The 24,646-nt window shown below is 52.8% G+C and overlaps 2 protein-coding genes across 2 annotated transcripts in view; one reads left to right on the top strand and one right to left on the bottom strand.

The window, feature by feature from the left end:
- Positions 1–2,244, top strand: part of ATXN2 (ataxin 2) — a 120,024-nt gene extending 117,780 nt beyond the window's left edge. The window contains exons 25-26 of the mRNA XM_010841430.1: positions 594–762; positions 1,618–2,244. Coding sequence (XP_010839732.1) covers positions 594–762; positions 1,618–1,646 — 198 coding nt within the window. The 3' untranslated portion in view covers positions 1,647–2,244. The remainder of the gene's footprint in view (positions 1–593; positions 763–1,617) is intronic.
- A 535-nt stretch (positions 2,245–2,779) lies between these two features.
- Positions 2,780–24,646, bottom strand: part of SH2B3 (SH2B adaptor protein 3) — a 27,787-nt gene continuing 5,920 nt past the window's right edge. The window contains exons 3-8 of the mRNA XM_010841429.1: positions 7,193–7,294; positions 7,020–7,111; positions 6,841–6,935; positions 6,523–6,737; positions 6,260–6,431; positions 2,780–6,133 (exon numbers count right to left, since the gene is read on the bottom strand). Coding sequence (XP_010839731.1) covers positions 5,838–6,133; positions 6,260–6,431; positions 6,523–6,737; positions 6,841–6,935; positions 7,020–7,111; positions 7,193–7,294 — 972 coding nt within the window. The 3' untranslated portion in view covers positions 2,780–5,837. The remainder of the gene's footprint in view (positions 6,134–6,259; positions 6,432–6,522; positions 6,738–6,840; positions 6,936–7,019; positions 7,112–7,192; positions 7,295–24,646) is intronic.

The following is a 24,646-nucleotide window of genomic DNA, read 5'->3' as shown; positions in this document are numbered from 1 at the left end:
TTTATCGGCGGATCTTTCAGCAGAGCAAAGGAGCCTGAGAGTTTCTCACTGCCTTGACTCATTCTTCACTGAGGTGTGCTGGTGAGCAGGCGAGAAGCAGGGGAGGAGCAAAGAGAATATAGAACAGGAGTTAACAGTTCCCACTTACAATGTAATAATCTGCTTTCTTACCTGAAAGGGATAATTCAGGCCCCACATGGAAGCCAGAGTCTAGAAGCATCATTGCATGTAGCCTCCTATTAGTTTGAAAAAGCTGCGCTTGGATCAGGGATCTTCTTACCTTTGTGAAGACCTTGCCCCATACATAGAATCCAGTCATCAGAAATGCTGAAGCCTAGGACATGGCAGCCCTGACTGTTACCAAGGCTCGTTGGGTGCCTGCCCCCTCAGCCTTGCAGAATCTGCCAAAAGGTGAAGCATGTCTATAGGTCAACTAATGGATCCAGTAGGAAATGTCCCCAGAGAAAAGAAAGGGCCCTGAGGGCCCACTGTTGCCCTTTCCTGAGAGCCCCAACCCAGTGAAAGGAACACAGTTGACATGTTGTTTAAGCTGGAGATGTTGCCTGTATGCGTAAAAGAGCTCTCTGTTTCAGGCTCATGTACAGTCAGGAATGGTTCCTTCTCATCCAACTGCCCATGCGCCAATGATGCTAATGACGACACAGCCACCCGGCGGTCCCCAGGCCGCCCTCGCTCAAAGTGCACTACAGCCCATTCCAGTCTCGACAACAGCGCATTTCCCTTATATGACGCACCCTTCAGGTGAGGCGTGTGTGTGCAGGGGCCGCCGGGCACCCCAAAGCATTCTGCTCGCACAGGTCGAATGGCAGGCAGGGCCAGCGCTTCAAGCCCCGCATCCGAGAACTAGCAAGACCCGTCAGAGTGTGCACAGTAGGGACTGTGATGATCAGTTCAGTGTCAGGACCTGAGGCTTCCGGGAGCCTAGGCTGTGTGTGTTCTGATGGTATATAGGATCTGGCTTGATGAGAAGCAGCAGCAGCATTCTGTGTAGCTGATGCATGCTTAGGACTCAGTTGGCCTTCCTTGTTATGCTAGGCTGGACAGGGCAGTGTTTTCCTTCCTGAGTCCCAACAGTCTGGCATGTGGGGGGTTACCACCATGGCAGAGTTTGACTGTAGCTCTGGAGACTACTACTGATGAGAAAGTGCTGTGTATGGATTGGTTTTGAGTATAGAATTAGCTCCAGTCTATGCCCTGACAGGAAGAGAATGCCTGTGATTGTGCGCTAGTACTTGATGGCAGCGGCCATGGCGAGATTTCACAGTCTAACCTGTTACTCTGAAAGCAGCACTGGTGCTTGGCTATTATTTGGGGAGGGGATATGTTAAGGCCTTTTTTGTACCCCATGAACAACAACTCTTCTGGGAGTTTTATCTGAAATGGTTTTATGTCTGACTGGTCTGTTTCTACCCACCCACCTACCTCTCCCCATTTTGGTACAGATGCTGGGGGGTTGGGAGGGTACAGAGTGAATTAAATTTTGAGTCTTGTTCAGCTAGCACAAGGATAGCTTACAGTCATGTGCTGCAGAAACACTAGGCTAATGTGCAAGTGTTGCCAGTTTTCTGTTTAAATATTCACTTTTCTTTTTTACAGTACAAGCCCACCACCAACAGCAGTTGTAAGGCTGCCCTGGAGGAACCGAAAGGCCAAATTCCCTCCTCCCTTCTACTGCTTCTACCAACTGGAAGCACAGAAAACTAGAATTTCATTATTTTGTTTTGAAAAAATATATGTTGATTTCTTGTAACATCCAATAGGAATGCTAACAGTTCACTTGCAGTGGAAGATATTTGGACCGAGTAGAGGCATTTAGGAACTTGTGGGCTGTTCCATAATTCCATATGCTGTTTCCAAGTCCCGCAAGTACCCCAGCTCTGCTTGCTGAAACTGGAAGTTATTTATTTTTTAATGACCCTTGAAAGTCATGAACAACACATCAGCTAGCAAAAGAAGTAACAAGAGTGATTCTTGCTGCTATTACCGCTAAAAAAAAAAAAAATCAAGACTTGGAACACCCTTTTACTAAACTTGACAAAGGTTCAGTAAATTCTTACCGTCAAACTGACGGATTATTATTTATAAATCAAGTTTGATGAAGTAATCACTGTCTGCAGTGGTTCAACTTTTAAGTTAAGGGAAAAACTTTTACTTTGTAGATAATATAAAATAAAAACTTAAAAAAAATTAAAAAATAAAAAAAGTTTTAAAAACTGATACCAAGTTAATGTGTGTTTGTATGAGCTATTTCCATTATAGGATACTGAGTATCAGGGCAGGAGGGCTGACTGCTTTCTTAATACCCTTGAAGGTTAGCTGTCAAATGATTTTTCTTCTTCACCTTTAGTTCTGGTTCAAGGTATCTCTAGAAAAAAGACAAGACTGAGAGATGTTCTCTGTGGTGGCTAGAGGTCTGCTTCAGAAGGAGGAAGGCTGGCCAGAGTTGGGCAGCACCGAAGGTCCCCGTCCTCAGCCTGACGTTGATTCTGTAAGCTTCCTTTTTAATATCTCCGGAACCCAGATAAGTCAGAGGTTGTCCTGATTCAGGCATCTGTGTTTTACCAGTAGGGGGCAGGAGACACACACTCACAGTTGTAATAAAGGAATCCAGAGGGCTGAAAGGATGCAGCAATGCACAAGATAAACCCTAAGCATTTGTTAGGTGTCTTGGTTTTGTGGGAGGAGGATAAACTGGAAAAATACCTATTTTTCAGAGAGTGTAGTCATAATAGAACCTTTAAATACTGCAGTTAACTAATCAAGATTCCAAAACCTTTGTTTTAATTCACATGTAGCAATTTGTACATTATAGCAAAATTTGTATTCAAGAATAAGTTACTTATACAGTACATAAACAATACATAAAAATTTGCCAAATAGACCTTCTGCCTATAATGATACAAGATGAATCCATTCTGTGTTGTCATCACAATGTGCTGTTTATTCCAGCTAAACACTGGGTGTCAGATGTGTCCTTGTTAAGAGGCAGTGGATAATCAACTATCAAGTTCCTCTAGCTTGTAGGAGATGTTAGCACTCAGCCCACAAACTTAGCCCTGAATAACAGCATGAAGGAATCTCAGGCAACCCTTAGGGAAGAGTTCAAGGCCTTGATTTTAGGTTAAGAAACTGTTATGTAAAAATAGTGTTCTCTGGCTTAAGATTTTAATGATTTGCTATTCCTTTTTCCTACACGGTCCAGAAATGATCAAAGGCAGAAGATTTATGCCAGATAAAGCCATATGGATTGCTGGTCTAAAATTCAAGGCAGGTTAGTTGACTTAATTCTTTGGTGCTGGTGACTGTTAGTTTGTAAAAGTTCATTAACGTCAGGTAAAGGAAGTGATGGTGCTGGGAGCAGTCAGGCCATCCTTGTCATCATCTGTCATTAGAGATAACCAAAAGGCTGGTGATAACTCAGTGTCCGTTTGGCACTCAGAGCCTGGCTCTCAGCAGAGGCTGCCGGCGTGGTCTCTTGCCGGCAGCAGTGGTCACATTGGGGCTGGAAAGAGGGTGGTGGAACGTGCTCTGACTGCGGTGGGCTGGCTGCAGCTATCAAGGTTGCTGCCTCACTGCCTGTGAGGGCAGCACGCCCTGGGCCCCACTGCTCCCCCTTTCTCCAGCTCAACCTGCTCTAGCAGAAAGGAAAGGCATTGGCTTAGTGTCACTTCTTCCTAGGCCACAAGGGGCCTTTTTGTTGGAATGTATTTGAACTGTCCGGGTAACTCAGACACATTTAGTCAACAAATGTTTTTCTTGAACACTTTACACTGAAGCTGTCTGGAAGTGGGTGACTATGTCACGGATTCTGAGCTCGTACTTTGCAGCCAGTCAGTCAGAGCTGTGAGCTTGCTGGGCCTGGCTAGCCTCTTGGCACTACCTGAGACTTGTATGTTGAGAGGCTGTTAGGAAATGAGTGCCCCAGGCTTATAGGTGTCATATCTCTACGTTTACCCTCCTGGTCTGCGCTTTGCTTAGCATTCATTACTCAGTAATGCTTGATGTGTAGAAAATGTGGCCCTTAGAAATGGACCACAACCATAGATCAGGGTTGGATATGCATTACCATCTGTGAAACCACCCAGGAGTGTTAGTTTTATATACATTTTTTGAGGGATCTTAGTTCCCTAACAAGAGATTGAACCCGTGCACCCAGCAGTGGAAGTCCAGAGTCCTAACCACTGGACTGCCAGGAGTGTTGGTTTTAAAAGTAGTGAAGCGAGGTGGCTGCTTACCTCCCTGCCCCTCCTAAAGTCTGACCTCCTGCAGTACAGAGAATGGCTGGAACAGACACACCCCTCACCCCAGATAAGGCAGGCAGTAGTCAGTCTAGGCCAAGGTTTAATTTTAGCCTTTGATTGATATATCTGTAAATGTTAAGCTGTGCTAATAAAACTCCCAGTTTCCTAGAAGCCACTTGGGTGAGCCTGGCAGCTATACTGAATGGCTCTGCTGGCACCAGAAGCAGCTGACTCGCTGGGTCACTGCCTCCCTTGTTTCTGAGCCTCTGCATGAAAGTTGTGGGAGGAGCTAGCCCCCTATGAATTGTGTCACTTGTGAAAGGCAAGTACAGATGGAGATTCGACTGCAGGACCTCTGGGGATGGTAGAGGTTATGGGTGCCTGTGTATCCATGCACACATAGTCTTAGATGAAGCAGTGGTCACTGCTGGAACAGAACACCGATTGTGGGCTATTAAAGGAGTTTCTCATTAGCTGTGGCACCAGCTTCCTAGCTTCCATTTTGGCTTAAGAATGAGCCTAAAACCTTGTAGAATAATTTAATAAGCCTTTAGAGGCTTGGAGGCTCTAAGCCAGCCCTGTTGGTGAAAGATTTACTAGAAAGGGCCCAGCAGCCCTTTTCTTCCTTGCCCCTCCCTCGCCTCAGTTTAACTCTCACCATAAAGCTACTGTAAACCAGAATTCAGTTTTTTTCATAAGGCACCAGGGTGGAACTGTTCCTGGCCACCCTCCTCTTTCAATAATTGCTTGGAATTTCCTTGAAAGAGTGACACACTTCAGTTCTCTACATTTAGGAAGGACAGTGTCTCCTCAGCAACAGGTGACTGTCCTGACAATGTAACAGACAAGGAAGCCAGGCATACTGGCTTGAACCAGGAACCTGGTCAGTAGGTTTGCATAGCTGTCTCTGACTATAAAAATTGCATGGATATTAAACAGTGCAATGAAATAAGCAATGGTTTAATTTTGAAACCTGATTTCTTTGAAAAATTAATCTGAGGTAAAAATGTTTAAAATCATTTTTGACCTTTAGCTTGTCCATCTGCCAGAACTTTTGTCCATCTGCCAGAACTTTTGTCCTAAAGCTGAAAGTTGAAGCAGGATAGGTATGGTCACCTGTGGCTTGGGTACAGCAGACCTACCGCATGGACTGAAGCTAGAGTGGGAAAAACCACAGGAGAATCCAGGGCTTGTTAGTGTTTTGGGCTTCCTGATGGGCCCCCTCCCCAAGTAGAAAGTCTGTCAGTTGGGACAGACAGTGTCAGTGAAAAAGAGAACAAGTTTCCACTGCCGACTCCGGCCCTCCCCCTCCGCCCGCCACCTCTCAGGAGTGATGGGGCCTGGTCCTAGTGACATCCTCGAACAAGAACTACAACTGTAAACAATAAGGAGAAAGCCAGGTAAGAATGGAACTTATAGGAGGCCCTTTAACAGGCCTAATAGAAGGGTCACATCCAAACTGGAATGAGCAGTTAAAGTGTCCCTTGAATCTCTCTCTGGAAGGAAGGAAAGAAAGTTACATTCACAAGTTCGCATCTCTGCTTCCTTGTGCTCCCCCGGGCAGCGTGAGGCCCATCAGAGAGGCGTATACTGATTGTCTATGGCCCGTAGGCGGCTCCGGGAGGAGGAGTCCATTTCATAGTCTGAGTCCCGGGCTCGACTGGCGGGCTCGGGGTCCAGGTGCCGCAGGCTGTTGGCCAGTTCCTCGGGCGAAGGCACCAGGTGGAAGATCTGCTCTGGGGGAGAGGATCGGCCTGGAAGACCCTCTGGGCCAAGCCCCCGTGGACAGCCAGAAGTGCTAAGGTGGGGAAGGCCCAGCTCTGAATCCCAGCGAGAGAGGGAGAAAGGGAACAGAACAGTGTTGGAGGAACCTGGGGGACAAGTGACCGAGAGAGAGACCACACTGTCAGTCTTATCAGGGCGGAGGCAGGTGCTGGAAGGACACAACAGGAGGTCTTGGTCCCCACCCCCTTTATCAAGGGGCATCAGGGTCACACCTGGTGGCTGGGAGACGACGACCACGTAGCTGGACAGCCGGACGTCACAGGCAGCCCCGCACTCGAGGGGGATGGGCGAGCGCTGGAAGTGGTGGAGCATGTCCACGACCGAGGGAAAGTGGAGGTGCTGCACTCGGCACTGGCCCCGCTCGGTCAGCGACAGGCGCAGGTGCTACAGGAAAGGAAGAAAGGTAGGCTCAGGCCCTGGCCCCTCGGGGCCTTTAATTTGGCCAGGGTGCAGCCCCAGCCGCCTTGCCCCGTACCTTGGCGATGCCCTGGAAATTGAACGTGAGCACATACTCCCCGCGCCGCGTCTCGCTCTGCCGCACCAGGAACACTCCGTGAGCATCAGGACCTTGCAGCTGGACCAGCTGAGCCGCCTTCACCCGGGAGATGGGACCGTGGAACCAGGGGTAGCAGGACAGGAAGTGATCTGTTTTCTGGCAGGCTGGATCCAGCAGCACCCCAGGAGAACCACCTGGTAGAGAAGGAGATGGGTGATGATGACCCTCTGTGGGCGCTTTATGCCCTGGGCTGGCTGGGTCCCGATGTGCTGGAGGACAGAGGCCCTGACCCCTCACCTTGGTTCAAGGAATCTGTGCTTCCCCTTGGAGAGTCAGCCGTGCCAGGTTCTGTGGCTGAGGGAAAGTGCGGCTCTGGGTCTGTGGTCTCGAGTCTGCAAGAGAAGATGGGGGTTAAGGACTGGGTAGCTCAGGAATAGCAGGAAAAGCTGTGTCAAGATGGAGCCCTTGGGTCTCACCCTTGGCCTGTGCATGCCCGGAGCTCAGCCATCCATGAATTCAGCTGCTGTTCATCTCCCACCTCAAAGATGATGTCTGTCCGGTCCTTCACCTGGCAGGAAGGAAGGGACAGCTGTGTGCAATTCCTGAGGTCTGTGTCTGTTCCCCACATGTGTGGAAAGCTGCCACTCACCTTTAGCACAAAGGTGTACAGGTTGTCAGGCATCTCAAGACGTGTGCATCGCCGGATCTCCTGGATACTGGAGCAGGCTGCTTGTAGCTTGGACTTTGAGCTCTAGGAGACCAATGCAGACATTCAGGGCCTGTCCCTGATGGCCCTTCACCCACCCAGGCCTCTGCTCTTCTCTGCAGTCTCCCCAGGGGATCCTCTGCCTGTAACTACAGCACTATCTCCCCCACCCAGACATAGACACTGAGTTCCCCAGCACCCAACGGGGCCTGAGGGCCAGTCTTTGCTTCACCTTGACCTGTGGACATTCTAGCTCTGACCCATTTGCTGGCTGACACCTGTTTCTCTTCCCACTGGTGGAGCAAACCCCCCAACCCATTCTTCTGGCCAGTCACAATCGCTGCTGATCACCTCATCACAGCAAACCCAGAAAGGGAAGGTGAGGGTATCCCAACCCAAGTTTCCTCTGTGGTGCTGGCTGACCATGCCGAGGGCCCAGGCCTTTCACATTGGCTTTACCTCCTCTCCTCCCCTCCACTGGCTCCCCACCAGGACGGACCTCTCCCAGCCCAACAGCAGCCCAGGAAGCAGATATTATCACCACATCTTAAAAAGAAGAAACTCAAATTTTGGAGATAGTAATTTGCCTGAGGAAGCAGAGATCTGGTTGTGAACCCCCATTCAAAGCATTCACCTGACTACTCTGTTCTGCCTCCAAGTCTCAGGAGGAGGCGCAGGTGAGGTGGCATGGTGGGAGTTGGCAGAGTAGCTTAGCTATGGGCTCTTGGGGCTGTTTTGCCAGTGTGCCCAAAGGAACACAGCCTGGCAAGGCTGGCCCTAGTTACAGCCAACCAGAGAACTGCAGGCCCCAGAAGTCTTGCATGACATTCAACACACATGGGGTTCAAATGGGTGGGAGATGACCCCCTACTCCTTAGTCATCAAAAGGGTCCTGACTGAACCTGGCTGACCCTACAGATGTCTGTTCCCAGGGCCCAGGAGCTCTCATCACTTTCTCAGAAGGGAGAGCACCCCTCCACTTCCTCCTGTGATAAAATGGCTAAGATTGTTTCCCTAGAGTCATGACATGATCAATGGTGGCTTTCAGCAGAGGCCTGAGGAAGATAAGATGTGGGGAAGGGGCAGCCAAGACCCAACTGTGCCCTCTTCTGTTCAGCAGCTGTTTTAAGAGACAGTGAGGTGTGCCTGAAAATAACCACAATCCCCACCAAACCAGGGCTTCCCTGGTGGCTCGGTTGGTAGAGAACCTACTTGCCAATGCAGGAGATGCAAGAGACCTTGGGTTTCAACTCTGGGTCAGGAAGATCCCCTGGAGAAGAAAATGGCAACCCGCTCCAATATTCTTGCCGGGAAATTTTTTAGAGCCTATTGGGCTACATACAGGCCATGAGGTTGCAAGAGTTGGACACAACTAGTTATGCGCGCATGCACACACCGTCAAGCCAGCACCGGGTGAGGAGGAGGAGACGAGGCAGAGACAAAGGTGAGTTCTAGGCACAGCATCCAGCCTGTGCCCAGACGGGTATGCCAGAGTGGTGCCAGAGTCCATCCCAAAGCCATACATTCAACTGAGCTTCAGATAAACAGGTGCCAGGATTCTGGCAGAAGGATGGTGAGTGCAAGACTGGGCAGCCTGTTAGGAGAGAGGCTCTTCCTGGTCCAGGCCCACACCCAGCAGGTCTTGGAGCTGCCAGTCCTGCCCTGGTGGTTGGACACAGCAGTCTGGGATGGAGAACGGTGGGAATGCACTCTGAGAAGCTACACAACTAGTAAATCCCACCCTAAGTGACCACCAGCCAGGGCATTATCACCCTTCCAGGTCCTCTTGTATGTCCCCTACTACCCAGTTCCTCAGCCAGGGAGCCCCACCCAGCTCCCGCATGGACACTGGACATGCCAGACAGAGCACAGGGAAGCAGGGCCCCCATACCCCCAGCAGCACTCTCAGCCAGCCAGCCTCTCCATGTCTATTTCCTGGCTACAGAATAGTACAGAGGGTTTGTTCCTGCGCCTGCATGTGTGGTTGGCCCTGCCTGGCTCTGGATCCACAGAATCACCGGGAGGAAGTAGACCAGGCCAAGAAGGGAATGGGCCTTGTCTCCTTTTCAGTTCCTCCCTGGGCCCTGCCCCCAGCGCTAGTGCCAAGATTAACTGGCGGCGCCATGGGTTTCACTCTGAATGTGGAGCTCTCAGTGCCAGCTCCACCCCCAGCAGCTGAGCAACTGCTGACCTGACAGGCAGTGGTGAAGAAAGGATTCCCCCTCTTCAGCCACGGCGGCCAACCCTGGCTGCACAGGCGAAGGTAAAATTTGGCCCAGTTCCCCTCCGCCTGCTGGCTGAGCCCAACATGCATTCTTTGGCCGAGTCATAAACTCTAGAGGCTGAGCTAGGGGCTGTACCCAGCTCCCCCAGTGTCCACCTACCTACCGTGCTCCCTGGTGGGGTTGGCGGGGAGGGGGCAGAGACTCCGCCCAGATTGGAGGAGCAATTTCTCCCATGGCAGGGGGTGGGGGGGCGGCGTTTGGGCCTCGAATCTGGCTGGAGGGAATGAAAGCTGTGACTGGAAACATCTGGCCTCTCTGGAGGCCTTGCTTTCCCCTCAGCCTGCTGCCACTCCCTGCGCTTGGGCGTGCACGGCCATCCAGAGTGCTCCAAGGCGCCCGCTTGCACTCTGCTATGCCCCATCCTCGTTCACACTCACAGGATCCCAGCAGGGACAAAGTACATACAGTATATCACCCAGCTTCTGCCCTAGAAGGGGACAGATACCCAATGGGCAGGACACGATAGGGGCCAGGACACATGGGTGTGCAGGCAGTGAGTGAGTCTCGCAGGTGCTGAGAGGTCCTGGGCCAAAGCCCTGAGGTAGGGAGGCACAGGCACGCATGCTGTGCAGGGGTCCCCGTGGGGCTGAAGTAATCAGTTTATTCTGAGGTGGGGCTGTGGAGGTGGGCAGCTGCCTGTGTGAGTCTGGCACTCACATTAAATACTTGGGCAGAAGCCAGCCAGCCAGTTGGGCCAGACCCAGCTCTTAACCCGTCTCTTACATGGGGAAATGGGGGGGGAGGGGGGCGGGCGGGCATGGGTGGAGACAACATCCAAACAGCAAAGACCCTGGCACAGGGCACCCCAGGGTGTGGGCATGCAGTATCCTCACAGTGGCCTTACTCCACCCACTCTAGGGGTCTTTATTCTTCTAGGGAAAACCAGGAGAGACCCACACCAGCCTCTGAGCAGTCTTCTCTCTCCCAGGGCTTTAGGACCCTCACTCCTCTCCTGTAAAGAGCAACCGTGGGACAGGAGGTAGGACGCAATATACAGCTGAAGGTCAAGGTTCAAGTCCCATTCCTCTGCCACAGCACTCAACGCCCTCGAGTTAGCAGCCCCATGGCCTGGAGCCAAGATGGGACAAGCCCCAGCTCCACCACCTACATGTGGAATCTTGGGCATGGCAGTGACTGCAACCTCAGTGTCCTCTTTGGTGATAGGCAGACTGTAAGCAAGATCCTGCTGACCTCCAGGCAGAGAACAGTGGGTCTTTGCTGGGGGCCTGAAAACAAAGGCTTGGAGGAAATTCTAGATCCATTCAGAAAACTAAGATCATGGCATCTGGTCCCATCACTTCATGGGAAATAGATGGAGAAACAGTGACAGACTTTATTTTCTTGGGCTCCAAAATCACTCAGATGGTGACTGCAGCCATGAAATTAAAAGATGCTTGCTCCTTGGAAGGAAAGTTACAACCAACCTAGAAAGCATATTAAAAAGCAGAGACATTACTTTGCCAACAAAGGTCCATCTAATTAAGGCTATGGTTTTTCCAATAGTCATGTATGGATGTGAAAGTTGGACTATAAAGAAAGCTGAGCGCTAAAGAATTGATGCTTTTGAACTGTGGTGTTGGAGAAGACTCTTGAGAGTCCCTTGGACTGCAAGGAGATCCAACCAGTCCATCCTAAAGGAAATCAGTCCTGAATATTCATTGGAAGGACTGATGCTGAAGCTGAAACTCCAATACTTTGGACACCTGATGCAAAGAACTGACTCATTTGAAAAGACCCTGATGCTGGGAAAGATTGAAGGCAGGAGAAGGGGATGACAGAGGATGAGATGGTTGGGTGGCATCACCAACTCAATGGACATGAGTTTGAGTAAACTCTGGGAGTTGGTGATGGACAGGGAGGCCTGACATGCTGCGATTCATGGGGTTGCAAAGAGTTGGACAAAACTGAGCGACTGAACCTAAGTCATGGATAACTGAGTTCCCTCTCCTCAGGCAAGAGCCCAGAACGGATGCTGCTTGGACCAATGGATGAACAAATGGATGAAACATCATTCTGAGAAAGGCTTAATCACCTCTTATTGTATCCTATAATATTGTATCCTGCTTATTTAACTTATATGCAGAGTACATCATGAGAAACACTGGGCTGGAAGAAGCACAAGCTGGAATCAAGGCCTGGCAACTGAACTGAATTGTATACAAACAGTCTTAAAAAAAGAGAAAATGTCCTCTTTCAGATTCCAGGGATACCCAGAATGGGAATGCAGACAACCACTAGAACACAGACCTGAGTTTAACTTGCCACAGATTTGTATCTGAGCTTCCCAGCAGCCAGTGCAAAGAGGCATTCTCCAAGAAAAGGCAGCCACTTATGCATGGATCCCGTGCGCAGCAGCCATTAAAGGCTCTGAGAAGAGCTGCTGCTGCTGCTGCGTCTGCTCGGACTTCAGTCATGTCCGAGAAGAGTTGGAGCAGAGAAACCTGAACCCATGTGTTCCCCACCCAGTGGCCACCAAGTGTCCAGCTCAGAAACCCCTGTTGGGTCTGCACAACCACTGCAAGCAGCCTCCCCATCCTGAGTTTTTGGAATTAAACGTTCCTGGCCTTCAGTCCCAACTCTGCCTCACCCTCCATGGACAACTGACTTGCCTCTCCTGGCCTCAGTCTCCACTACTGTAAAGTGGGCTAATGGTGCCCCTCTACCCTCCAAGAAAATGTGGCAGTACCATGTGTATGGGCACTGTGGGGGCAAGGGGGGGAGGATATGGAAAGGTCTCAGGGGATGTCACAGGGCGGGGATGAGCACAGGGTCTTGGGAAGTCAGTCTTAGGAATACCTGGTCTGCTCAGAAGCAAACCGCTCTCCTGAGGAAACTTTCAGCTTTCATGGCTGTCCATACACACTGAGTCCGTGAGCCCGAGGCAGCCTCCCTGCTCCCTTCCCATCTCGTGCCTTCCACAGGGCACAGTCACCGGCTTTAAATGTTTGCTGAGTGCTCTGCAGAGTGGAGAAGGGGGAAGAAAAAGACACCGGAAGCCAAGAGTATGCCAGGAGCCAACAGCCAGGGACCAGTAAGTGCAGCCACATCCACAAGACGGCAGGGGAATTGTCTGTGGCAAGAAACAGCACTAACAGGCCCCCTCACTCCACCCTTTAATGAGCACCTCCTGTGTGCCAGGCACTGGGGCCTGGTCTGTCCATCCAGGACATTTGAACTGTTGAATTCACAGGTCTGCATCATTTCCAGAAATTGGAAATATTGCAGAAAAGAGCATCATCTTGAGGAATGGAGGTACCAGGACCAAGGAAATTGGAAGGTCACCGCTCCAGGGTGAAGGCAACCCTGACATCATCTCTGAGAGCATCCTGCTCTGAGCCACTTGTCTTGTTGGAGGAACATGGTGGGCGCCTCCCCTGACGCCCCCCCCCAGGAGCCCACGCATGGCTGGTGTTTTATTCCCGACTTCACAAATGAGCAGCCAAGGCTAAGAGAGCCTCCTACATTACAGCCAGTGGGCCTCGATCCTTTGGAGGTCAGCCTGGGATCCATGTTTATCCTGGGTGCATCTGAAACAGCATTTTCAGATGCTGGGCAAGGAGCCACACCCCCTCCCCAGGCACAAGAGATGGGGAGGGCAGGGGATACAGCCCACCCCACAGAACACACAGTGCTGGGCCCTGGGGGCAAGGGCTTGAGAACGAGCTGGCCTGGATTCCAGTTCTCAGCAGTTCGTAGGGGGATGGGGGAGAGGGCTCTGGATTCTAGTCATAAGCAGCTCCTGCGAGCAAAGCAGGGGCGGTCACAGGGAGCCCCACTAAGGTGAGGCATCACAAAAAGGTGACATCTTGAACCCTGAGAGATGGGACGGGTGGCATGAAAACTGAGTTTGTTGTCCAACAGTCCTGTTAGCGCTCCTCCCAGACACATCCCGAATCCAACAACTTCTCATCCCCCTCCTCTGCTCTAAAACTCTTGTGGAGACTTCCCTGGTGGTCAGTGGCTAACATTCTGCACTCCCAATGCAGAGGGCCCAGGTGGAGAGATCCCTGGTCTAGCAACTAGATCCCACATGGCTGCAACCAAGTAACTCACATGCTGGCTCTGAAGACCATCAAATACCCCATGTGCTGTTACTATGACTGGGCACTGACGGCCTGCATAAATAGAGAAAATTTTTAAAAAGGGACTTCCCTGTTGCTCCAGGACTAGGATTCCATGCTTCCAATCAGAGGGCCTGGGTTTGATTCTGGTTAGGGAACTAGATCCCATACACTGCAACTAAGAGCTCATACAGTTAAATATTTTTTTTAAAAAACCTGTAGGCCCCACCTTGCTGGTCCTCACCGTGGCCCGTGAGATACTGCTGGACCTCGTTCCTGTTACCTCCTTAACCTCACCTACCCTGTTTTTCACCCTGTTCCGCCACACTGGCCTCCACTCTGCCTTCAATGTACCAAGCACACTCCCACCTCGGGGCCTTTGCACCTGCTGTTCTCTCTGGCTGAAAGGCAGGTTCCCTGCATCTTTACAGATCTGGCTCTTCTTGGACTCAGGTCTCAGCTCAAGGATTGCTGCCTCGGGAAGGCCTTCTCTGACCACTGAATCCAGACACACAGAGTCACCATCCCAGAACCCCCTTCACTTCACTTCCTCCACTGCCTTATCCACCTGTGAAATGTGGATATGGGGAACCTGGTCTTGTCACATCCCCAGGATTGAGCACAGGGCTGGGAGGTTGTAGATGTTCAACTTTAGTCCTCAACAAATATTCATCACAGGCCCCTTGTCTGCCAAGTATCACGTGTGTTGGGATCTGTAGGCACAGGATACGGCCCCCAACGCAGACCCCCACCCTCTCGAGGACTCTAGGGGAATGGCAGGGACTCAGGGAGGCAAGGATGGAGGACACAGGTTGGGCCTCCAGGGCCTTGAGCCAGCTCAGGGAGAGCCCTGGCTGAGAGGAAGGCCCTGGACGCCTCATGGAACACGGGTCAAGACGACGATACAGATGGAGGAATGGGAGCCCTGACCAGCAAAATTCAGTTATCCCCAGCCATGGAGAGCAGCCAAGTGGAGCTGGGGCTCAGACCCTTGTCTATGTAGTCCCCGAGCCCACAGCACCGCTGCCATCCAGCTCACACACCACCAGACCTGATCTAAACTGCTGGTCTCAGGAGAGAAAACCTTCTCTCCTTCAGGGAGCCTTCTCTGATCGCTACATTGTGGTCAGTGCAACTCCTGTGCCTCTCCCGCGGCACGGGGCTTATCAGACCAGGCCATAATTTCCTGATGGTGCCGCTGCCCCCACCATCTGACTGGGAGTTCCTCTGGGGGTGGGGACAGGGCACCAAGCCTTGTTTCCAGCTGGGGCCCAGCACCAGATCCAGCCTGGAGGAGGTCGAGAGAGAGTCTGTCAGATCAATGGGTGAGGGTAGATGCCTGGGGCCCCAGCCCTCAGATGTCTGGGAAGCAGAGGCAGATGTGGAGGTGTGGCGAGTTATCTCACCCCCTTGTTCCCCTGCTCCCTTGGGGGCAAACTGAAAGCAATGAGCTCAACAAATGTTTAGCTGAACTATAGGGCACAGGTCATTTCCTTCCTCTGCCCCCAACCTGGGGGACACACGGACACACACACACCCTTTGAATGCTTGCTTCCAGCTACTTTTTCTCCATGTGACCCTGAGCAAATCACTTCTCTGTGCTTTTGTTTCCTCGTCTGTAAAATGGAGATGGTGATGAGGCACATGCCCAGGGCTTCTGTATGTGCAACCTGTCAGTTGCCTGGAGTACACAGGAGTCTCCCAGGTCTCCTCCTTGGTCTGGCCCTGTTGTCTCAAGCTTCCGTCTCCCCATAAGAGAGCAGGAAAGGGACGGGAGATGCTTCTATAAAAGCCACAAAGATCAAGTCAGCTTCCCCTTTCTGCCAAGTGAGAGCCCACCAGTGCCAGAGACTGAGCTCTTCCCGAGCCGGCACTGACAGAGGGAGATGTCCCCCCTGCCCAGAGTCCCCATCATTTCGCCTCCCTCCCCTGGGCAGGTGGCACCCCCAGATCACACCCTTAGTGACCAAGCATGATTGTGGGGGCCTGTGCCCCCTCTACTTCTGGACCCGGAGAGGCCCCAAGAAGGCCCTGTAGAAGGGGTAACTAGCTAGACGTGTTGAGAGAGACATGGGCTGGAAAGTGAAAGTCGCTCAGTCGTGTCCGACTCTTTGTGACCCCATGGCCGGTAGCCTACCAGGCTTCTTGGTCCATGGGATTTTCCAGGCAAGAATACTGGAGTGGGTTACCATTTCCTTCTCCAGGAGATCTTCCCGACCCAGGGATTGAACCCGGGTCTCCCGCATTGTAGGCAGATGCTTTACCGTCTAAGCAGGAAGCGTGGGCTGGGGGCTTCCCTAAAGCCCCACCTGCAATGAGCTCCCCTGCAAGCCTGCAAGGTCCCCTCCACATGTCAGAAATGCAGACTCACAGTGACACAGACATAAAGCCCCCTTTCAGAGAGATGGAGACCACCCCACACACAGAATCACAGTGACAGGGACACAAAGCCCCTCTCAGATGCTGGAGTAACCTGCCTCCCAGAGACAGAGATGCCCGTGGACAGAGAGAGCTCCCCAACCCCCAATATTCACAGAACCAGTCTTGGATCCCCCTGACAGCCATCCAAACCCTGAGATGCGGCTGTCCAGCTTCATACTGAGTGGCCAAGTGTGGAGATGAGCATGCACTTCTACTCTTAGGCTAGCCTTGGGGAACCACCCAGGATTGGGAGGGAGTGGCCTGTGGCTGAAGAGAGACCACTCCTGGAAGTCACCCTCCCCACACCCCCTCATGGGCGTGGATGCACTAGGGAACCAAGGTGCTTATGGACCTATGGGCATCTCATCAGCTGACCTCGCCTTGCCTCCCCCTCAGGGTGACAGCGGTCCACCCATGACCTGGCCTGGGGAGGCCAATCCTGGGATGGGGCCTTGCAGAGGTGGGAACAGAGAGGCCAGCTTCACACCGTCACAAGCCAGGCTGCGGGCTGTACCTTTCCTCTGCACAGGGCACCACTCCTGGCCAAAACTTCCAGCAGAGTAGAACCAACCACTTTCCAGAATGTGGAGCTGCTCAGTGGCTAGCCTGCGTCAGCTCCCCTCTGTCAGTTTCCTGCTGGAGGACAGAGCAGGGTCTCTGGGAATACTGAGCCGGCACCTAGGCCTGGGCCCACTGGGGGCCCCGTCAGAAGCCCCCTGCACCCTGCCCCTTGCCGGCCGCAAACCAGCTGCCACCAGCTCACGCGTTGAGCGACCACTTCCTGCTCCGAGCATCCCGCCAGTTTTCCTCCCTGCCCTATGTGGCTGCAGAGCCGCAAGAGCCCCGCACCCTGTCCCCACCCACCTTCACACCGACATTGCCTTCCTCATGCGGTGCCCCTCTGGCCACCACAAGGCCAGGACACCCGGGCCTGGAACACTAGGCTGTGTCAGCCCCCAGACAAAAAGGGAAGCCGTGACTCCCAGAGGCCCCACCACCCACCCAGGCCCCGAGCAGGAGGGTCCCGCCTGGCGTGCAACCAGCCACTGCCCCAGGTCTTCCCACTGCATGGGAGGGTGTGCTCTGTGTTCTTGGGGGGAAAGCAGAGGGGACCCAGAGCTGGCTGGCCACCCCCCAGGGCCTTTTGCGCTGTGCCTGCCTCCCAGCCCTATGGTGGAGCCAGCCAGGTGGGGGAAGCCCCTTACCCCAGCAGCACAGCCCTCAGCTGCACCCTGGGGCCCCTGTCAGCTCTACACCCAGCGAGGGTGGAAAAAGATGTGGTTAAGCAACAACAAATAACCTCTGTCACTGGCCTCCGATAGGGGCGTGCAGTGGAGGGAGGGGGGCTCGTCACCACCAAGATCCCCAAAAGCCCCGGACGGTGGCTACCGCCTGCCTTCGAAGAATGATGATTCAGAAAAAGAGGTGAAAGCGAGGACCTCTGGAGCTCAAGGGGGCTGTAGGGCTGCCGTGGAGGCTCAGAGTCAGCTGAGCAGAGCCTCAGGCCAGGCTGACGGGGAACCAGGGCGCCAGCCAGGAGCCCCAGAGTCGGCGGGGCCCACTGAGGCCACAGTCTCCACCCTTCCCAGCTCAGTCTGCCAAGAGTTCTTGTCATTATCCTTAGCCCCTGTTCAGTGATATGCCTTTACACACAGCACCTCACTGACACCAAAGAACAACAGGAAATTGCACCAGCCACAAAGAATAAAAGCCAGTTGGATTAAATAATTAAATGTGAAACATAAAACCGAGACAAAACTGGAATAAAAGAACCTGAGTAATTATCTCATCCCAGCCCTAAGCAGAAAAAGCAAAGGACAAAATCATGAAGGAAAAAAATCAACCATATGTCACTGCCCAGACTTAAAAACCTTCATAGGCTGAGAAACTCAGAACCAGTTGAAAAGTCAAATAGCAAAGGAAATATTTGCAGTGTGTGACAGAGCACCAGGATCCATGTACAGAGCTCCTGCAGGTTAGCGGGGAAGAGGCAGGCAGTGCAAGAGAGGCACACAGAGAGTTAATGGTCTGTAAGTCACAGAAAATGTCTACGGCCAAGAAACATAAGAGACAGTCAAAATTCGCAGGGACAGAAAGCAGGATTAATGGCTGCTAAGGGCTGGGGACCAATGCTAACAGGTACTGGGTTTCTGAGTGAGGTGATGAAACAAGGTGGTGCAATGTTCTGGAATGAGACAGTGATGATGGCTGCATACACAGTGATATGCTAAAAACAACGAATTGTACTTTAACATGGTGAATTTTATGTCATGTGAAGTGTATCTCAAAGTTCTTTAAAAAGAGAAATGGCCCATTCTATTCATAATCAGGACAAGATAACCACTTCACCTGGTAGTTGGCAAACATTTTTAAAGTAATACCCAATGTAAGCACCACTATTTGAAGATATTTAAATGAGTATGGCTTTTCCAGAAGGCTCTTTGGAAAGGATGTATCAGAAACATTAGAAATAGCTCCTGAGCACATGAAAAGATGCTCAACCTCATTAGCCATCAGGGAAATGTAAATCAAAACCATTCAACTATTCAAAACCATTGTAGGATGGCTACAATCAAAAACAGCTATAATAAAAAGTGTTGGTGAGGATGTGAAGAAGTTAGAACCTTCATACATTACTGGTGGGAATATAAAATGGTGCAGTAGTCTGGAAAACAGTTTAGCAGCTCCTCAAAATGTTTAAAGGGAGTTACATTTGATCCAACAATTCTACTCCTAGGTACATACCCAGGGAAAAAAAAAGAAACGCGTCCACACGAAAACTTAACTCACAAATGTCTGCAGCAGCACTTTTCATAATCACCCGAAAGTGAAGACAACCTCATGTCCATCCACTGAGAAATGGACATACAAAATGCCATCTAGCCATACAATGGGAAATCAGTGGGCAATAAAAAGGAACAAAATACTGACACGAGCTCCAACATGGACAAGCCTTGAACACATGATGCTGAGTGAAAGAAGACAGTCATGAAAGACCACACACTGGTTCTGTGTACATGAAAAGAAGAGACTAAGCCAATCTAGGGAGACAGAGGAGATGAGTGGCTACCTGGGGCCGGGGGAGGGGAGGGATGAGGAGTGATTGCTGATGGCTACAAGGTCTCTTTTTGAGATGAGTGGTGGTGAGATGAGAAAGTGGCCTGTAAACCATGGAGACAGATGTACAACCCTGTATATATACTAAAAACCACTGTACCCTTTTAAACAGGTTAATTTTATAATCTGTAAACTATATCTCAATAAAGCTTTAAGCGAAAACACATGAGAAGCGCTCATGACGCCTTCCAGCCAGCACTTCCCCTCTAGGAATGTAGCCTAAGGAAGTAATCAGAGATGGGCAGCAAGATTGATGTACAAGACGTTTGTCACAAGGGTATCTACTTGAGCAAAAAAATTAGAAATGGTTGAAACAGGAGTCTGGATAATCACAGATAAATATATCATGGCCTATGTAAATGAAATATTGTGCAGCCATTAAGACATTCTTAAAAATTTCTTAAGAAAACATAAAAATATTCAACACATGTTAAGTGAGAAAAAAAATGTAGAATGAATGTGTTAGTCCCACAAGGGCTTGGGGTTTTGTCCAAAAGTTTCTGCCCATTTCCAGCGTGCTGGGCACACAGAAGGAGCTCCCTCTATTAACTACTGAATGAAGAATTAGCGAATGCTGATGGAGCTGCAATTTGGGGGAAAAGTTGGAGAAAGAAATACAAGAGAGGACAGAGACATTGACTGGGATTGAAATGCTCGTTTTCTCTGGGTAGTTGGATCATGGGTGGTCTTTCGGTGACTGTTCTATCATTTCTGCCCTGAGCTTTAAAACAAAACCAGAAACACCAGGAACTCAAACGTGGGGGCCCTCGGTAAGGTAGACAGTTTCCTAGATTACATGCAGATCTGAAAAGAGACACCACGGTCTGTCCTCCCGTTCCAGATGGTTCCCTGGAGAGAGGTTCTCTCTGCCGTGCTGTGGACTTCAGACTGGGCCGCAGTCAGGATTTGCGTCCGGCCCAGGAAGGAGGGGGTGCAGACACAGGGAGGGAGGACCCGGAGGCTAGATCTTGCTGTGCTGGCCCCCACCCCTATCCGCCGTCATCCATCGGTTCCAGAGACTGAGCAGTCAGTGGGGTCCACGGCCCAAGGGCAACGGTGGCCTCCACCCCAGCTCGGAGGGGAGAGAGAAAAAGGGGTGTGTGCCCCAGAAAGGAAGCTGAGGCGGCCCCTCCTGCCTCGGGGAAGGAAGCCACCCCGCCCCCACCCCCAGTGAGGGCCAGCGCTCAGAATGCAGAGATCTCTGGTGTGCATTTTGGTTTCCTTTTCCATTCACAAAGAAGTGGGTGGGGGATTTCCAGCAGGCCCAACTGGCTGTCCGTGCTGTCCGCTTTGCCCAGTTAGGGCCACTGGGAGTGGCAGCCAGGTGGTGGCCTATCCCAGGGAGGGCCTCTGGGGACCCAGCTCGAGGGTCTGTGACTTCCCACGCAGGAAGTCCCTTCCACTGCCCCTCAGGAAGGAAACACCTCACACCTCGTGCCAGGCCCTCCAGGAGCCAGGTTTTGACTCGGTCACCCGGCGAGGGCAGGACTGACATCCCATTCTTCAAAATGGGAAACCAAAGCCAAAACAGGCCAGGTTTTCAGCCCAAAGCCACATAACAAGGACGCAAGAGCCACGATCTGAACCCAAACCTGTCCATGTGCCCTGCCCCCTGGCCACCAAGTCCACAGCGCAGACTCCACAGTTCTGTGTCTCCACATGCGGTGCCCCAACAAAGGAAAACCAAAGATCAACTTCCAAGAAGCTGACAACAGCCACAGGCCCGAGGAGCAAGGGGATGGAGGGATGATAAATGACTGTCATTTGCCACCCTCCCCCTGATGGATTCAGGGGCACTTTCCAGTCTCGGGATTCACAGAATTTGAGCTGAAAGGAAGCACACCGATACCATCTGCCCGTGGTTTCAGCGTGGTTGGGGGTTTCTTCTAAGCGGCAAAGTACTTTTCAAAAAACGATGTTACACAAAACCCCAATAAGGGGCAGACAGGGCGGCTGTGTGTGCGGTTGGGGGCCCCACGGGAGCCCTGCCTACCACCACCCCTTCCTTCCTTCCCCCACCAGCCCTGGAAGGCCCGGATCAAGCCCCTTGGTTGCCCGTTTCACAGCTCAGAGAGGCACGGGGAATCACCTGGGTCACAGCAGCCCCAGCAGACCGAGGACAGAAACCCCATCTCACCCCAGAAGCCTTTGACGCCTGGTCCTCCTGGGAAGGTGGGATTGGGGATGCACTGGCCTTCTACATGCCTGTCTCCCCGGGGATCATTGGGGCTCTGGGCCCACAAGGGTCTGCTGGGCTATAGTGGGTGGTCTCTGTGCCTGTTTGGGGGTTGACACAAGCCCCTGACTTTGGCAGGCCCACAGCAGACTGCATTCCTGCTCTTCCACCTGCCAGCTGTGTGGCCTTGGGCAAGTCTCTATATCTCTCCATGCCTGTTTCCTCTTAAGAGACAGTGTCCTCTCTGTCTCCGCCTTCCAGTGTTTGTGGTGACTGCATGGGATGTGTCGAATGCAGTGCCCACCGTGCTGAAAATGACTAGTAACAAGTAGCAGCTGCAGCAGCTCAGCCTGGCTGAGAGCCCCTGCATGGGGCCGGCTCTCACCGCCACGGGGACAGCGGTTGGTTCACCATCGCCCTGCTGTGGGTGCCGCCACTCAGCTCTTTGTACTTGAGGAAAATGAGGCACAGGGAGGGCCAAGTGCCCTTCCCGAGGCCGCACAGTGCAGAAGGGCAGGGACGGGACTCGGGCCCAGGTCTGTCCGAGCCCCCAGGAGGCTGCCCCTCCCGCCTGCATGGCCGCTTCCTGCCCAGCCCTCCTCTTCCTCCTCGCACTCCTGCCTCCGAGAGGAAACCGCCGGCCCCCGGCGGACGTCCCTCTCTCTCTGCTTCCTCTTTCCCACACTCGGGCACGGGCTCTGGGCTCGGCCCCCAGGGTCCAGCGGTGGCTCCTTCTGCATCTTGGGGCCTCAGTTTCCCCACCCGGGAAGCAGGCACAGCAGAGTCAGGGGAGGTTGAAGGGCTAGTTGGGCAATGCCCTCACCCCCAGGCTGCGCTCAAGACTCTCAGCCCCTTCATCGTCCAGGCTGCTTGCCAGGAGCACTGACTGCTCCCAGCCAGGTCCCCTGCCCACCCAGGTCCCCTGCCCACCCAGTCAGCACCTGCAGGATCCACAGCTCATGACACGTATGGGTGCCAGGACCACCCCCATTTTACAGACGAGGAAACTGAGGCCCTGTCACTTGCCCAAGGACAGCTCATAAGCAGAGGAGGGAACGACTCTGAACCACACTGCCCGATGGCCCCCAGCCACCCTAAGGACCAGTCGGTCCAGCCACTGCCAACTGACCCACTTCCTCTTGGGGCTACGAGGGCTGGCAGTGCAGGAGGGAGCTCAGGGCTGTGGGCCGAGTCCCCTAGGATCCCCCACCTCCTTGCTCAACGGCTTCTCTGGGCTGAGCAGCAGAGGCCAACAGCAGGGCACGCTGTGCAAGAGGGACCCAGGGGAGTCCGGGCCTCAATGTGCCCAGCTGTAAATTGGTGGCACTGGACATGATGGCCATGGGGAGCCTTTTCAGGTCTGAGAACTCAAAACAGACACTCCCCCTACCAACTCTCACCCACCCGGGTAGGGCCCCTGGCTAACCACCACCAGCTCCGCCACCCATGATAACAGTAGATACTCTGGAGACACACTGGGCACCAGGTGCAGCCCAAATGCCCAATTCCCCATCCCGTCTCCGATGCTCTGAGCTGTGTGACTGTGGACAAGTCACCTCCCCTCTCCTAAACTCAATTTCCCCATCTGTGATATAGGGCCAATTGCTGCAGCCCCCTCACAGGGCTGCTGTGAGGGGTAAATGAAGCCCAGACAGTTAAATGCTTAGTATATAACAAGTGCCAAACAGATGCTGCCTAAAAGGGCATTTTTCAACAGCACCTACTATTAACAGAAGTCCATCAATACTCCCACAGTGCAGATGAGAGAAACTAAGGCTCAGCCCTCAGACCGAGCAAAGCTGGCCAGACTCTGAGACCCCCTCAGCCAAACCAGGCCTGGACATGTGGGGAAACTGAGACTGGAAACAGCAAAGGGCTGGCCCTGAGGCCATGGCCTGCCCAGATGCGCTCCACTGAAAATGGATCCCAGCTCCTAGGAGAGCCCTGCCCTCCAGGGTAGCCAATCCCAACCCCTGTAATTGCTCCCTGACCTTGGGACCCACCCCTCACCCCAGTCAGGCTCTCCTTCCGCAGGGGCCAGGCTGGGGTGCACTCCGAGTGAGCCTGGCCCAGCACTGCCAAATCCACCAATTCGTATGAGAAACCAGAAGTTGGGCTCTTATAGGAAACCTCTCCATTTTATGGTTTATAAATATTGGCAATCAATCCATCTTTCTTGTTTGTAACTGCCGAGGATGGCACATCTTAGGCCTGGCCTGGCCAGGAGCTGGTGCTCTGCACCCCATGGCTGGAGGGGGGGCTGTTCAGCAGTGTGGCTGGGGGCTCAGGAGTAGGGACCAGTTGGGATCAGGGCTCAGATCTCCTTAGCAGCATGCTCCTGAGTTTCTTTGCCTCTCCTGGCCTTGGTTTTCCCATCTGTCAAACGGGCCGATAAGCTTGACCTCATGGGAAGGACTTGAGGGTCAAGTGTTTAGGGCAATGCCTGGTGAGTAATACTGTTTACTTAAGGAAACATACTGCTTCCTCAGCAGCCCCCAGCCTGAGCTCAGAGATGCCCGAGGGAGGTGCCACAGGACAAGAGGGTCTTCTAGGAGAAGAATCATGCCACATCCTCCCAGACACCGGAAGACCACAGGCAGCCCCAGAGGGTTTCTCCAGCCCATTCCCACTGCTGAGCAAGTGTCGCACCCGCCTTTGGCCCTGAATCCTTCACATGCTCCCACTGCTCTCAGTGTGAAACCTAACATCCTCACTGTGCTCCCTCAGGTGCCGCCCAACCCAGCCCGGTCACCTTTCCAGCCTCACCCCTCCTTCTGCCCTCTACTCCAGCCCCTGGCTGCATGGCTGTTCCTCCAAGTCTCCTGGCTCATGCCCACCCGAGGGCCTTCCCACTTGCCGTTCCTCAGCATGGGACTCCTTTACCCAGTCTTCCAGGAGCAGCACCTTCGCTCATCCCAGATGTCACTTCCTGCCAAGGGGCTCTGATGACCACCCCCCAGGGACAATCCCCAGCCTCCCCCGAGTGCACAGAAGGAAGGGCTGTCCTGCCCCCTGTCCACCTGCAGCGATGCCACTGAAACTAGACTTTGAACTCTGGGAACGAACTATGCTTGTCTCCTCCCACCCCCCTGAAGGTCCACTGCGGCAGCCTGTGGCCTCCGCTTATACACTGCCTGTAATGGCCGGCTCCCTCCCACCGCAGCCCTCACGGTGCCTTGAGCCCTGGCTGCTGCCATCACGCCTACTTTACAGACAACTAGACTGAGGCTGTGAGTGGAGAATTGACCGGGTCAGGGGCACTGGTCAGAGGCGGAGCTCTGACCCAACTCCAGGGGAGGCAGACCCATGAGCTGCCGACCACCTGGCCTCAGACTTC

The sequence above is a fragment of the Bison bison genome, unplaced genomic scaffold (genome assembly GCF_000754665.1).
Source record: "Bison bison bison isolate TAMUID 2011002044 unplaced genomic scaffold, Bison_UMD1.0 scf7180017864160, whole genome shotgun sequence".
NCBI classification, from domain to species: domain Eukaryota; kingdom Metazoa; phylum Chordata; class Mammalia; order Artiodactyla; family Bovidae; genus Bison; species Bison bison.
This window is presented reverse-complemented; position numbering and strand designations above follow the sequence as displayed.